The sequence below is a fragment of the Pyrus communis genome, chromosome 3, assembly GCF_963583255.1.
Source record: "Pyrus communis chromosome 3, drPyrComm1.1, whole genome shotgun sequence".
Lineage (NCBI taxonomy): Eukaryota > Viridiplantae > Streptophyta > Magnoliopsida > Rosales > Rosaceae > Pyrus > Pyrus communis.
Genome location: NC_084805.1, coordinates 30077631 through 30090328, shown reverse-complemented (window position 1 = coordinate 30090328; position 12698 = coordinate 30077631). Strand labels below are relative to the sequence as shown.

Sequence of the window (12698 nt, the reverse complement as noted above, 5' to 3'; positions counted from 1 at the left end):
CAATTGTCTCTTCCTTTTCTTATTCTCCGATTTTAAGCAGTCAGGTTTCAGCAGCTCCAAGATCGACGGCACAGGACTCGAATTCCCACCACCATGGCCACCATTTGATAACGATGAGGGCTTGCAATTGCTTTGATTAGCTCCCATTTCTGACCCTCTTAGCCTCTTAACTAATTAGAAAGTACGATTAATCAACGTACGGGCGAACAAACGAACGAGAGTTAACTCACCGTAAGTTCGTCGTGGATAAAATGAAAACATGTCGAAGATGAGAGAAATGTATTGACTTTGCTTTTGTGGGAGGGTTTTTTAAAGAAAATTTTAGACGGAGAGGCCTAGAGGATTAATGTTGTTCATGAACACAATGAAAGCTTAGGTAACGTCAAAGTTTAGTATTTCTGTATTTGTGTGTACGTGCTTTATCCACAACATCATCGCCTTGCATGCGTTAAGAGAGGGAGCTTCCATTTGAATGTTATTATACAAACTAGGGTTAATATATACAAATTCATATAATTGCATGCATGATATATCTTGGCAAAATACGCCATTAATTACATCATCAATTGGTTGATTTAATTATGTATACAAACAAGAACCACCGTAGGTGGCTTGGATTACTCTTCATCTTACTAAGCCAACACTCACTGCCTAATTACAATTTACAAGTTGGATTTTAGAATTTGAATATTAAAAATGGCGATAAAACCAACTTTGAATCTTTGATGCTTGCGTTGGCCTTTTTCCTTAATTCCATCAGATGAAGGAGATGCATTGTAGAAATCTATCTGCTAGCTCATCAGAATCTTTGTCATCTCTCAGTAGGTAGTGACAGAGAATCCAATTGGAGTATCGCTAAGCTACTGCTAAAGAAAGAGCAACTGTTAATGACCTGACAGTGAGCGGTGGCCGTAGGTGTTATTTATATCTATACTAATATTAGCATATATATGAGTTCCTGTGGTGACGGGTCTGTCTGTGCTCTTTGTCTTGATTTGTCAATATAAATTTGCATGTATCGTATGTGGATATAGAGATATGTATGATTGCTAATTTGTTATTGCAGCCTCTTTTCCTATGTCGTCTTTGTTGTTTTCTTATTGACATGCAAAAATCATAATCCAACAAGAAGGGAACATTAATTACGTTTTAGGAGGGATCGTTCATTAACTTACAGGATACAAAAATACTAAACATTTGACGATCCGAGCCTTCAGGTATCCCTAAACCTAAAGGAAAGCCCGAACTTTAAATCCCTCCAGCCGCGGGCCTCCAGCTCCTGCTTGGGGCCGGTGGCGGCCACCCTTGTAACCCTTCTTTATCCTCTCCTTCCTCCTCTTCCTTCCCTGCCCCGATTCCTGTCAGAGAACGTGGAGCAACCCACCTTTTACAAGTGGTGTGAATGAGCTCTGTCTCCGGGCATTTTGCTCATTGTTAAAGGTATTATACCTTTTAATTTGGGGCTTTTGCGCCATGATTTGAGACTTTTCACTCAAACTCTCCAACAGTTTTGAGTCAACCCTCCAACCACTCACATCCGGCCGTCATTACCATCCCTTCCAGATTTGGCGGATCTCATCTCAACACTAGTTCGCTGCTTTATCGTGCTTCTCTACTATCGAAGACAACTATATGTTGTTACCCTTACAAAGGTCTGGGGTGTGAGGATGTGAAGGTAAAAGAGTCTCACATCGGTGAAAGGAGAAACCTTGCAAGGGCTTATAAGAGGTTTGACTATTTCCCATATTGCTAATTGGTTATATGGTCGAGAGTAATACTAGGAAGACTAAATTTGTAGACAAAATTTTAGAAACAAAAGGATATAGAAGTTGATAATTAATTTATTACTTAATCGTTGATAAACGTGCTCAATCTTATTGGTGACATGTCATTTAATTTGTAAATTGTCTTCAAATTTAGTCTCCATAGCATAGCATTACCCTATAGTCGAACCTCAACTTTCTTCGGTTCTTACACCCCTTTGGTTTTTTCGTTCTACTTGGATCAGGGCATTTAGCTGACTATTGATCTGCATGTTTGGCTCCATTTTACCGACGTTGAGACGAAGATAGGCTCGAGTTTAGCTTTCTGCAGACTATGATCATTGGTCGTCTCCAACAATTATGCGGTAGAGGAGGTGGCGGGTGAATCTTCCATTAGGCTTTTTAGGTTTTTCTGTTGAGTTCACCTTTGGGACTTTTTGTGTGGGTCTTAGCTTTTGGCTGATACACGTTTTATGTAATTTTTTGTTTTAGTATAGATAGGAACCTTTGTTATGCGTTGAATGCATAAGTGACGTCTCGTTTGTATCTACTACATTTATAGGGCGGTTGTTATTTTCTCACATTCATCTGCTGCAGAGTCTTTATACCGACTTTGTTATAAAAGCTCCCATTGACAAAAAAACAGAGACAATACAGATCTCCCCGCAAAAAGTTAGCAGTCGAAACTAGTTTCAGTTGTATCAATATGTGGCCTCTTTTCCAATGTCAGTTTTAGTGTTTTAGGTTGGCTAATTCCGCTTATACATGAAAAAAAGGTGTTGGGTTTCACAAGTTACCTAAAATTGCAGAATAAATATGGGCCTCATAAAAGCCCAATAGAAGCTCAAATTCAAACTAAACCATCACGGCCCAACACTATTTGCATCGCAGCCTGAAGCGTTTGGGCTGGGCTAAGCGTCAGTTCGATATATTCCAAGTGTCACATAATACGAACACAAAAATGTGAAACATTCCAAGTGTCAAAGAGTGCGAAAGCGTTCTCCCGAAAAAAAAAAAAAAAAAAAAAAAGATTGGGAAGGCAGCAAACAAATAGCATAGCATGCTTCCCTTCTTCCTCGCTTATAAAAAATAAAGTGATTAAGATTAAGAGCTTTTGAAATTATATATTTTTGTTGAAACTTGAGGACATCAAAATTACTATTTATTTTTTGTGTTAGCTTTATATATAGATATAGCATTATCTCACTCATTATTGTTCACGGACTATTATTCACAAGCTTCTAAATCCTAAACCTCACAGACCTCTACTACTTTTGAGTTCTGATATATCTTCTCAATATTAGAATGTGTTCAAAGTTCGAATTATTATCGTCTCACAAGTAAAAGAATGATACATAAAAATTAAAGTGATTAAGATTAAGAGCGTGTGTGCACATTTGAAATTATGTGTTCGGTATCAATAGTGGTAAATGTTTAATTACAATATAAATGGATTGCACAAAGTACAAAATAAGCATAATAACCAATTAAATGTTTGATTTGATTCATTGACTTTTTTACATTGGAGTGTGACGGAAAGAAACAGCGCAACCAGAATCTCCTACGGTCAAACACTAGCCATACACGTGTACTCCCAAAACCTAAATCACATATCGGACGGTCAAAACTCCACCACTTTGTACAATTAGAAGGTGGTTCACAACTAAAATTCGTTTTTCGTTGTGTTCTTCTCTCCTCTTCCAGAAAACCAGTTACGAGAAAGGCACTTTCACTCTCTCTCTCTCTCTCTCTCTTCGTGTTCGCCTCTTTTTTCCTTCGTTGGGCTTCACCTTGTCAGTTCCCACAAGCGAGGAAACGAAACGAGGTGGGTTTCTCTCTCCTATCTCTAACTTTGTGGTGATTTTCGATCTTTAGGTTCAATTTATTGGTTTTAAGATTTGAATTTCGACAGTTTCTTTGTGTTCAGCTTTAAAATTGTTAAAACTTCGTATTTCTGCACTTCTGCACTATGTATGTGTGTTTAAATCTTCTGGGTGGGCAAAAAGTTCTTATTTTTTTCATGAATCTTCCATTGGGGCAGTGAAGATTTGCAGACTTGTTATTTTTTATCTTATTTTCCAAGCAAGGAAGTGATGAACATGGTGGGAAGGTATTGAAATTGGGTTGATCCCAAAAGGTTTGAAATTGATGGTTGAATTGTGTGTTCCCAAAGTTTTGGAATGCTAGCTCATAAAGAGTGTTTCTTGACTGGTGCTTGTAGTCACACCCATTTGATTGATATCTGATACTCATTGGTGGGTTCCTTTCATCTTCTATTTGTATCTTTGGTACCTGCAACAAATGACGTTAGTTTAGTGTACCGCCAGCGTGTTAAGGTTTTAGCTTCGTATACCTTGGAGCATTTTGATAACCATTTCGTTTTTAGTTTTAGTTTTAGTTTTCGTTGTTGTGTTAGCGATAGAGGGTGAATACATGGGAGAATTTAGGAATATAGAAGGGTAGAGGAAGTAAGTGGAAGAGATGCATAAGGTAATGTACGGAAAGTTTAATCTAAAGACCAAAAACGAAAAAGTATTTGAAGTTGTTTTCACTTTCAATATGTTGTTTTCATCCATTCTTCTTTATTTGTTCCCTTCTCTTTCACCTCCTACTTTTCCCCCATACTTTCCTCATATCTCAAGGTTTAAAAGGAAACTGAAAATGGCCATCAAAAGGGCCCTTGATGTATGCAGTGCATAGTGACAAGACAATTATCACTTTATTTTATGATTACCATCTCCTTTTATCTGAATGTGATTTGTTCTTTCAGGTGACGGTCATTTTGCATCAGATACATGTATGTTTTAACCTGTTGAGCAAAACTAAGTTAGAACAGTCATGCCAGGAGACAATAGTGTCGGCAGCCCACCAAATCCAAGGTCCCCAATTGCTCGACTTCGGCATCGTAGACGCTCAGCTGAGGTTTGTTAGAATTGGATACTTATATTATTTTCTTTCAGGATAGAGTGTTGGGCTGTCTACCTTCATTCTGTATGATTTTATATCTAAAAGAATTGTAGGGGACAATATGACTTTCTCTGGTAGTTTAAATAATGTAGAGCGCACATTCGAGTTTCTCCTATTTTTTTGTTCATTTTTCTTGGTTTTGTAAACTGATCATTTGCATGTTTTTTTAGTTGTTTCTGCACAATATGTGTTTTTGTTTTGAGCTCTTCTGCAAACCAAAAAAATTATAATTTTTATGCATGTGCTGTATTAGATGTAGGCATTTTAGATTAAGGCAGTAGTACTTATTCATTTTATTTCCTTTATGGCTGCAGGCTGTCCCCGATGATAGTAAAACAAATGGAGGCAATTTACTGGTTAATGACCGTAATAAATACAGGTCAATGTTGGTACGTGCGTACTCTTCTATTTGGATGATTGGAGGTTTTGCATTGAGTATATATCTGGGTCATCTCTGCATCACTGCTATGGTGGTGGTTATCCAAATCTTTATGGCGAAGGAGCTGTTTAATCTACTCAGGAAAGCTCATGAAGATAAGCACCTACCGGGATTCAGGAATCTAAATTGGTCAGAATAGTAGCATTTCATTTTGTCTAGTCTATTTTACTCCACAGAATCAGTTCAGGTGTTATTTAAAGAGTGTTACTGTAATATTTATTCAAGTTCAATTTCTCTGTTCAGGCACTTTTTCTTCACTGCAATGCTGTTTGTTTATGGTCGCATACTCAGTCAACGGCTTGTGAACACTGTCACTTCAGATAAAGTTTTATATCAGCTTGTCAGCAGCCTTATCAAGTATCATATGGTTGTCTGTTATTTCTTGTACATCGCAGGTTTGTTACAAATGATGTGTTCGAGTATAGCCAAATATTTGGTTGAAGTGAAATTGGATTTCATTGTGTTTTGCCTCTTGTTGACCAGCATCGAATACTATATTTGATATGCATAGTGGTTTAATTGGGTGAACATTTGTTTCGTTGGTGTTTTTCCTTTCCCATTTATATATAACTCAGATGATACTGATATTATTTCTTTCCCCATAATTGGGTGCAGGATTTATGTGGTTCATTCTTACATTAAAAAAGAAGATGTACAAGTATCAATTTGGCCAGTATGCGTGGACGCACATGATTCTGTTTATTGTGTTTACCCAGTCCTCTTTCTTTGTAGCGAACATCTTTGAAGGAATTTTCTGGTAATTCAAGTTTCTGTAGGAACAAACTCACACATTGCCTTTTTTTGTTTCATTATCTGAGACAAAGACAAAATTGATGCAGGTTTCTTCTTCCAGCTTCACTTATAGTAATCAATGACATTGCTGCTTATATTTGGGGTTTCTTCTTTGGAAAAACCCCTTTGATCAAGATATCTCCAAAGAAAACTTGGGAGGGATTCATTGGAGCGTCAATTACAACTATCATATCAGCATTTTTGGTGAGCTTGCTAATTAATTGGGTGATAGGAGATAGACTTCTCTTGTCTTGCATGAAAGATAAACCATAGTTTCAGTCCGATTGCCCTGATTTCATTTTTATAGATCTTATGCTCCAGTAAGATAATTATTTGACTTGAAGGTCCACCATAATTGGTCACGGTACATCTCAACTTATAGAAATATGTGTTTAGAAGGTTTTTTTCTCTGTGACTTGTTAATCCAAAGGTTTTCCACTTTGAATGTATCAAAATCACCTTGTACAGCCTATCTTTTTGTTTGCATGCTTCAACCAGATGCACAATGTTCGCAGATGTATCCACATTCTGACTATAAGTTCTATGTGATTGTGAATAAACGATAATGTGTTGACATATTCATTTGAATACAAACATGGTATGTACATTTGTTTATGCAGCTTGCAAACATCATGGGTCGTTTCAAGTGGCTAACGTGTCCAAGAGGGGTAATGATTCTGATGAAATGTTATTCAATTGGTTTAGGAAAGAAATAGCATTTCAGCTGATGTAGCTAATCTCCACTGGTTTCTGTTGATGCACTTGTAGGATTTATCGACTGGTTGGCTTGATTGTGATCCTGGTCCCTTGTTTAAGCCAGAGTATTATACCTTTCCAGAATGGCTCCCACAATGGGTGAGTAAAGTGTCGCCTCTTGATTCTGTAATTACATGACAGCATACCCGTTTGTGTATTGTACTAAACCATAGATCATGGTAATCCCTAAGAAATTGTGAATTGAATCTTCTGTTTTGGAGATCAGTTAACTTGTTTTCCACTTTTTGATAATGAAGTCATTATTTGGCCAAAGAGTTTTGTGTCAACTGCTCACAGAACATGCATATTGTATTTGATAAATAGTCTCTACAGTGTTCAATGTTGTTCAATGTTCTTTTTCTTCCGTGCTGAAGCTTCTTATAAAATTCGATCTTAACTGTTCTTTCAGTGGATCAGCAGGCAACCTCTTAGTATTAACAGTTAGATGATTGTTTTCAGAGACTGCTTCAGTTATGTTATAGCCATGCCTGCAATTAAATAGGCTATTTAAATTTGGATTCTTATAAATTGAGTGAAATATAATCCTTATCTATTTTTTGTTGCAGTTTCCTTGGAAAGGGATCTCAATTTTGCCAGTTCAATGGCATGCGTTATGTCTCGGTTTGTTTGCATCAATAATCGCTCCCTTTGGAGGCTTCTTTGCAAGTGGCTTTAAAAGGGCTTTTAAAGTCAAGGTTTACTTCTGTTGTTGTAATTTGGATTGATGCAATTTTGCATAGTAAGCTTCAGTTGTTCGAAATTATTTTAACATTCTTCCATTTGTCATAGGATTTTGGTGATAGTATCCCTGGACATGGTGGAATCACAGATAGAATGGATTGCCAGGTATGATTTTCCTAAATAATAACGATAATAATTTTTCTGTCGGAGTGCTCTAAATTGTTCTTTAGTACTCCGAATGAATTGCTCATACTAATTATTGCTGCTTCCAATTCCCACTTTATGTTGATCTTTTGCTCTAAATGATGGGGTCTTTATGTTTGGCTTCAGCGAATGACTTAGATGACGCAACCCATTTTGTTTTCTTGTAGATGGTGATGGCTATCTTTGCTTATATCTATCATCAGTCTTTCGTTGTGCCTCAGAGCCTCTCAGTTGATATGATCATAGACCAGGTATCCTTTCTACAAGTGTCGTGCGTAATTCTGTTATTGGCTTCGAAATTTTTAATGAACAAGAATTGATAGCGATTGGATTGACTTTTTTCGTTTTGCAATTTAGATTTTGATGAACCTTACGCTTGAGCAGCAGCAAATTCTGTTTGAGAAGCTTAAACAAGTCTTGCAGGATAGGCTGGTTGGTTAATCGTGTGTGAATAACTTGTATTTCGGTCATCTCTTCGCCTCTCCCTTGCATGTTTGTACATGGGAATATTTGTAAATGGCGGTGTTCTGTTTTCGGAGAGCAACCCCCATTAGGCTGGAGGCATTCTTGTGCGCAAACCCTGTATATTCTCGTTCTCGTTTCATAGGCATCAACTATAGATGGACTTGCATTTCTCTCTCAATTTCCCTTGCGCTTTCGATGGATAACATGCCCATTGCAAAATTGGGTGATGCAGTAGTGTTCAATTTTTGCTGGCCTTTTGTGACAACATTGTATTTTTATAGTTTGATGGATTCTTGCTTCTAGGATTCATTTAACAGAAGATGTGACACATAATCAAGCACAATGGCGTTCTAGGATTTATATAACCGACCCTATTTAGTGAGAAAAAGTTTTGTTGTTGTTGATGGATTCTTGCTTCTTTTACTCGTCTTCCTTTCTAATACATGCGATATTTGATATTTTCGGACAAGGGTTGTTCAGAATCAATGTGCTTGGCGTGTACATACACACGTGCCACGCAATGTGTAGGGGTTCCCTCAGTGCCAAAAAAATGCTTGGTGTGCTAGAGACAAGCAACAAATACAACTGAAAAGTGCTCCTGCCATGAAATCTCACAATTTTTTCAAAATTTGGTGACAAACAATTGATAGAACCAGAGTTGCACTTCCAGAAATGAAAAACGAAAACAAAATTAAGTCATATCGACCAACGCAACAGAAAAGAGCTTATAGATATGTTACACGTCCTACTTTTACAACGAAAATGAAGACAAGATCCAATCTAAAACAACAAAAACCAACCTTCTTCTCGGTCCAATCTAGAGAGTGAAAGAAAATGATTGTCCGGCTGTCCGGTTGCGTTCCACACCTGCGAAGAAATCTTACTGAAACTATACTCCTGCCTTTTGCTTTCGACCTCTCATTGGGTTTTTGGTTTTTCAATCTTCACATACGGCAAAAACCCCATAAAACGAACAATCCTGGGGGACCATCCTCGTTGCTGAGCCCGGCAAAACATCAAGAAAGTGTTCGCAAAGTAGGAATTGAAACCCATGAACAAATGCCACAAGGCATGACCCTGTGGGTTAATCATCCAACTGGATATCTCTTCGCAGAAGATGTTATCACAGAGCCAACACAAACTGCCAATAACAAGGGTGGCCACATACAGCTTTGCAATCCGCTTAGCACACACGTCTTGCGTATATATGTAGTACTTATACATTCGAGGTACACAGAGAAGACACAAGATCACATAGTGCACCTTGAAGCCAATCTCAAAACGAACCACAGAATGAACACCAGCGAAAAGAGCACCATAGAGGAAGAGGAAGGTGGGCATTGTACTGCGATAATGCCAGTCTGGGGAGTAGAGGATATACATGTAAAGGAGCATCTCCCAAACCATAGGAGTCTCATCGCTCTGTTGTTGCCTGGAATTACATACCAGTAAAGTTTCAGCACTCAACTTTCATTGCAACAATTTAGACAAATAAATTGAATAATAAAGTTACTGGACCTGACAGACCGAGTAACTAAAACAACTATTGGGCAGATAATAAGTCCACATACCTTCATACCTAATGTGGATTATGCATGTGTTAATGAATGCATATATATGCGGTCATTTCTTACGAGAGTGAACACATCGTTGTCATTAGCTACCCAGACTACCTGTGTTTTGCAACTTCATGACATGTCATATACATTCCTTAAACTGTTAAGGATTAAAGAAATGAACACATCGTTGTCATTAGCTACCCAGACTACCTGTGTTTTGCAACTTCATGACATGTCATATACATTCCTTAAACTGTTAAGGATTAAAGAAATTTACCCTGGTCCATAGAAGACGGCCTTAACCGCCAACTAACCAACTCAACTTAAACTTTCCAGAGTGCACGGGCTTTGTTTTCAAAGAAACAAGCTAACAATATTTGCAACTTTCATGTAATTTGTAATCAGATATATTACTTGTAAAATGTATAATATACTCATAAAAGTCTAATATTGATATTTTTAATGTTTTGAAACACTTCATTCAAATTTTCCTGTTAATCCCTTCTGTCAGCATATAAACTTAACGAGAGTGATACTTACACATGTTGCAATGTGGCATGGTATAACATGCTTCCGATGGCAAGAATCATATTAGATATGTGTAGAATGCCAAATCTCTTCTCAAACCGCTGTCTCAAGGCGTTTATAAGGCCAATGAGCGCCAACAGAATGCATGGAATGTTTGATATAGTGTTGTAAAATTCCGCAATATAAGAAGAGTAGGCATAATTCTTCTCACAACACTCAATTGTTGATGTGACAGGACCCCAGAAGCTTGATCTTCCATCAGCCATTCCTATTTCTATGCTTGTATATTCTCAACCGAGTCTTTTACTTCAACCGTTGCAGAGTTCATAAAACCTGCAGATCATGTACCAGCACAAGACAATGTTGTGAGCGATTTGACTTAAAACTTAATGCAAACAGACACCATATCAGTATCGCAAGCGATTTGGCATAAAATTAATGTAAATAAAACACCACACAGTATCGCGAAAATCACGTTCATCAAATTATTTATTTCCATAGAAAGCAAACAATTATGACTATCCTAAAACCAACTACGCATGAATCACGCGCAAAACGCAACTTCTTTTAACTTCATCACTGAACCGAACATATTAGTAACACTTCCCTTAAATCGAAACAAAAGTCCCGATATTGATCCATACAACACGATCAAAATCAACCATGACAAATGAAAACCAGCAAATTCCACATATGGGTCATCAAATTTCACCAATAACCCACACTCGAATAAAGGAATTAATCAGATCCCACATACCAAATCATCAACCCAGATTACACCAGCACCATTATCCTAGAAACCACAAGAAATTCGCACAATACAATAAAAGATAATTCACAATAAGATCCAATCTCAACCGTTAAAGCTCACGTAATCTAGCCAAAAAAACTTGAAACCCACCAAAAACCAATCATTTCCCATGACCCATGATCAACGAACGTGCTCAGAAAACTTGAAAACCCCACCAAAAGATCGAACCAAAACAAAAACAATAAACAGTACAATTTTATGCATAATAAAACAAGCATATTACTTCTGCATATTGAGGAACAAAACGCACCGTCTTGGCCGACAGAGATCTCATCTTATTCTCCTTGTGTGCTTTGGCGCGGCCACTCTCTGCCTCTCTCTTTCAATGGCGTTCCAGTCTCTGAAATTTTCTTTTCTTTTCGGCGACCGATTCTGCTTGCGAGTTGTGATTCTTTTCTTCTTTATTCTTTTTTTTTTTTTTTTTTAACTATTAATTTTAGTGGTTTTGGAATAACCTTTTACTTCTTGCTTGGGCCGGTGCCGACGCAAAATGATGGCCCAGACCATATTGTGCTGGGCTTAAATGGGCTTTAGATGTGAAACAAGTCCATTTAATTTTGTTACATTTTGGGCTGGCAAACTGTGCACAGCATCAACGAGGGATGTAGCTTGATCTTTTTTTTTTTTTTTTTTTGATGCAAGGGATATAGCTTGTTAACAATGCAAAGCAACTTTAGCAAGAATGATTTCGACCAGACACAAAAGTAACTCGAGTTGTCAAAATGCTGACTTTATGGGCAGTAATGTGAACAAACTAAAACAGTGTTTATTTTTGAAAGTCGCGTAAGTGTCAAATTACAAATCCCGTTGATATTATATTTTATTTGTATTTTCTCACCTACTAGTACAATGTATACAATGTTTTATCACACAAAATTCAGTCTTCGTTCCGAGCAAATATACTACACCTTATTTTGTCAATTATATTTTGGATTTGTGTATTCCTCAAGAACATTAAAGGTTTATTTTGTGATAAATTTGTATTTTCATCATGAATCATATTGAAAGGAGGAATTGAATATAGAACGTCGTGTTCAAAAATATTATTCTCAACTACTTAAACTACAAAACTCATTTGAACGTACAGTTAAGAGCACCTTACATATATTTTATTATATAAACTATTACGTAGAGGTACTTGTTAAATGCTCGATCGAATGCTAAGATGAAGTGTGCAGTACCTAATAAGATTATTATTCCTTAAGCATTAACCCTTCTTCTGGAGAAATTTTCCGGTGTGCTCGGAGACACATGTTAAGTGGAGAAAAGTTTTAATTTTCAAGTGTCCCACCACTTGTATAATAACATAGTATACCATCCCGTATTTCTAAGTACATTAAAAAAATCTCCTTCTTCTTCATGATATGAAACTATTGATTCAGTTAAAAAACTCAGTGATCAATTAATTAGTATATATAGTATATAGAAAATGCTAATTAATATATACATGGGGATGAAAAAGAAAGCTCCCCGCAACATATATAAGTTTAGAGTAATGGAGTAGGGCAACATGATTATCAATGTATGTAGCTGAAAAAGCAGTCGTATACATGATCTTAGACTATCGCAGAGCTGACGGATTGGAATATATTTCTATTTATAGGACCAAATGGAAGTACTCGATGTATGCATGGGAGTTGGGACCATTTTAAGCAGACAATCTTCACTTCAATTGCCCAAAAATAATGATCAAATTGACTGATGGAGATACACACGGCCTCTTAACGTCCAAC

At 37.0% G+C, this 12698-nt stretch overlaps 2 protein-coding genes across 3 annotated transcripts; one reads left to right on the top strand and one right to left on the bottom strand.

Moving 5' to 3' along the window:
• The first annotated feature begins 3433 nt into the window (after window positions 1-3433).
• LOC137729253 (phosphatidate cytidylyltransferase 2-like) lies at window positions 3434-8526 on the top strand. The gene is made up of 12 exons (XM_068468125.1): window positions 3434-3588; window positions 4534-4685; window positions 5045-5298; window positions 5413-5564; window positions 5785-5926; window positions 6009-6165; window positions 6582-6629; window positions 6730-6816; window positions 7284-7412; window positions 7507-7563; window positions 7770-7853; window positions 7960-8526. Exons 2-12 carry the CDS (start codon window positions 4602-4604, stop codon window positions 8041-8043), a joined length of 1278 nt encoding a protein of 425 aa, XP_068324226.1. The 5' UTR covers window positions 3434-3588; window positions 4534-4601; the 3' UTR covers window positions 8044-8526.
• A 184-nt stretch (window positions 8527-8710) lies between these two features.
• LOC137729254 (alkaline ceramidase-like) lies at window positions 8711-11350 on the bottom strand. Of its 2 annotated transcripts, none has more exons than XM_068468126.1 (3): window positions 11216-11350; window positions 10167-10487; window positions 8711-9499 (listed from the first exon to the last, which is right to left on the bottom strand). In XM_068468126.1, the coding sequence occupies exons 2-3, from the start codon at window positions 10418-10420 to the stop codon at window positions 8986-8988; spliced, it is 768 nt and encodes a 255-aa protein (XP_068324227.1). In that variant the 5' UTR covers window positions 10421-10487; window positions 11216-11350; the 3' UTR covers window positions 8711-8985. The 2 variants fall into 2 exon arrangements, with proteins under 2 accessions (XP_068324227.1, XP_068324228.1); XM_068468127.1 differs by having other exon boundaries at window positions 11189-11337.
• Between the last annotated feature and the right edge of the window lie 1348 nt (window positions 11351-12698).

Excerpts from the sequence above, each read along its gene's own strand:
- LOC137729253 (XM_068468125.1), top strand. The coding sequence starts at position 4,602 with ATGCCAGGAGACAATAGTGTCGGCAGCCCACCAAATCCAAGGTCCCCA. Across the intron at positions 5,565-5,784 it reads TTATTTCTTGTACATCGCAG|GATTTATGTGGTTCATTCTT; the intron begins GTTTGTTACAAA and ends AATTGGGTGCAG. Across the intron at positions 6,817-7,283 it reads CAGAATGGCTCCCACAATGG|TTTCCTTGGAAAGGGATCTC; the intron begins GTGAGTAAAGTG and ends TTTTTGTTGCAG.
- LOC137729254 (XM_068468126.1), bottom strand. The coding sequence starts at position 10,420 with ATGGCTGATGGAAGATCAAGCTTCTGGGGTCCTGTCACATCAACAATT. Across the intron at positions 9,500-10,166 it reads CATGCCACATTGCAACATGT|GCAACAACAGAGCGATGAGA; the intron begins GTAAGTATCACT and ends ATGTAATTCCAG.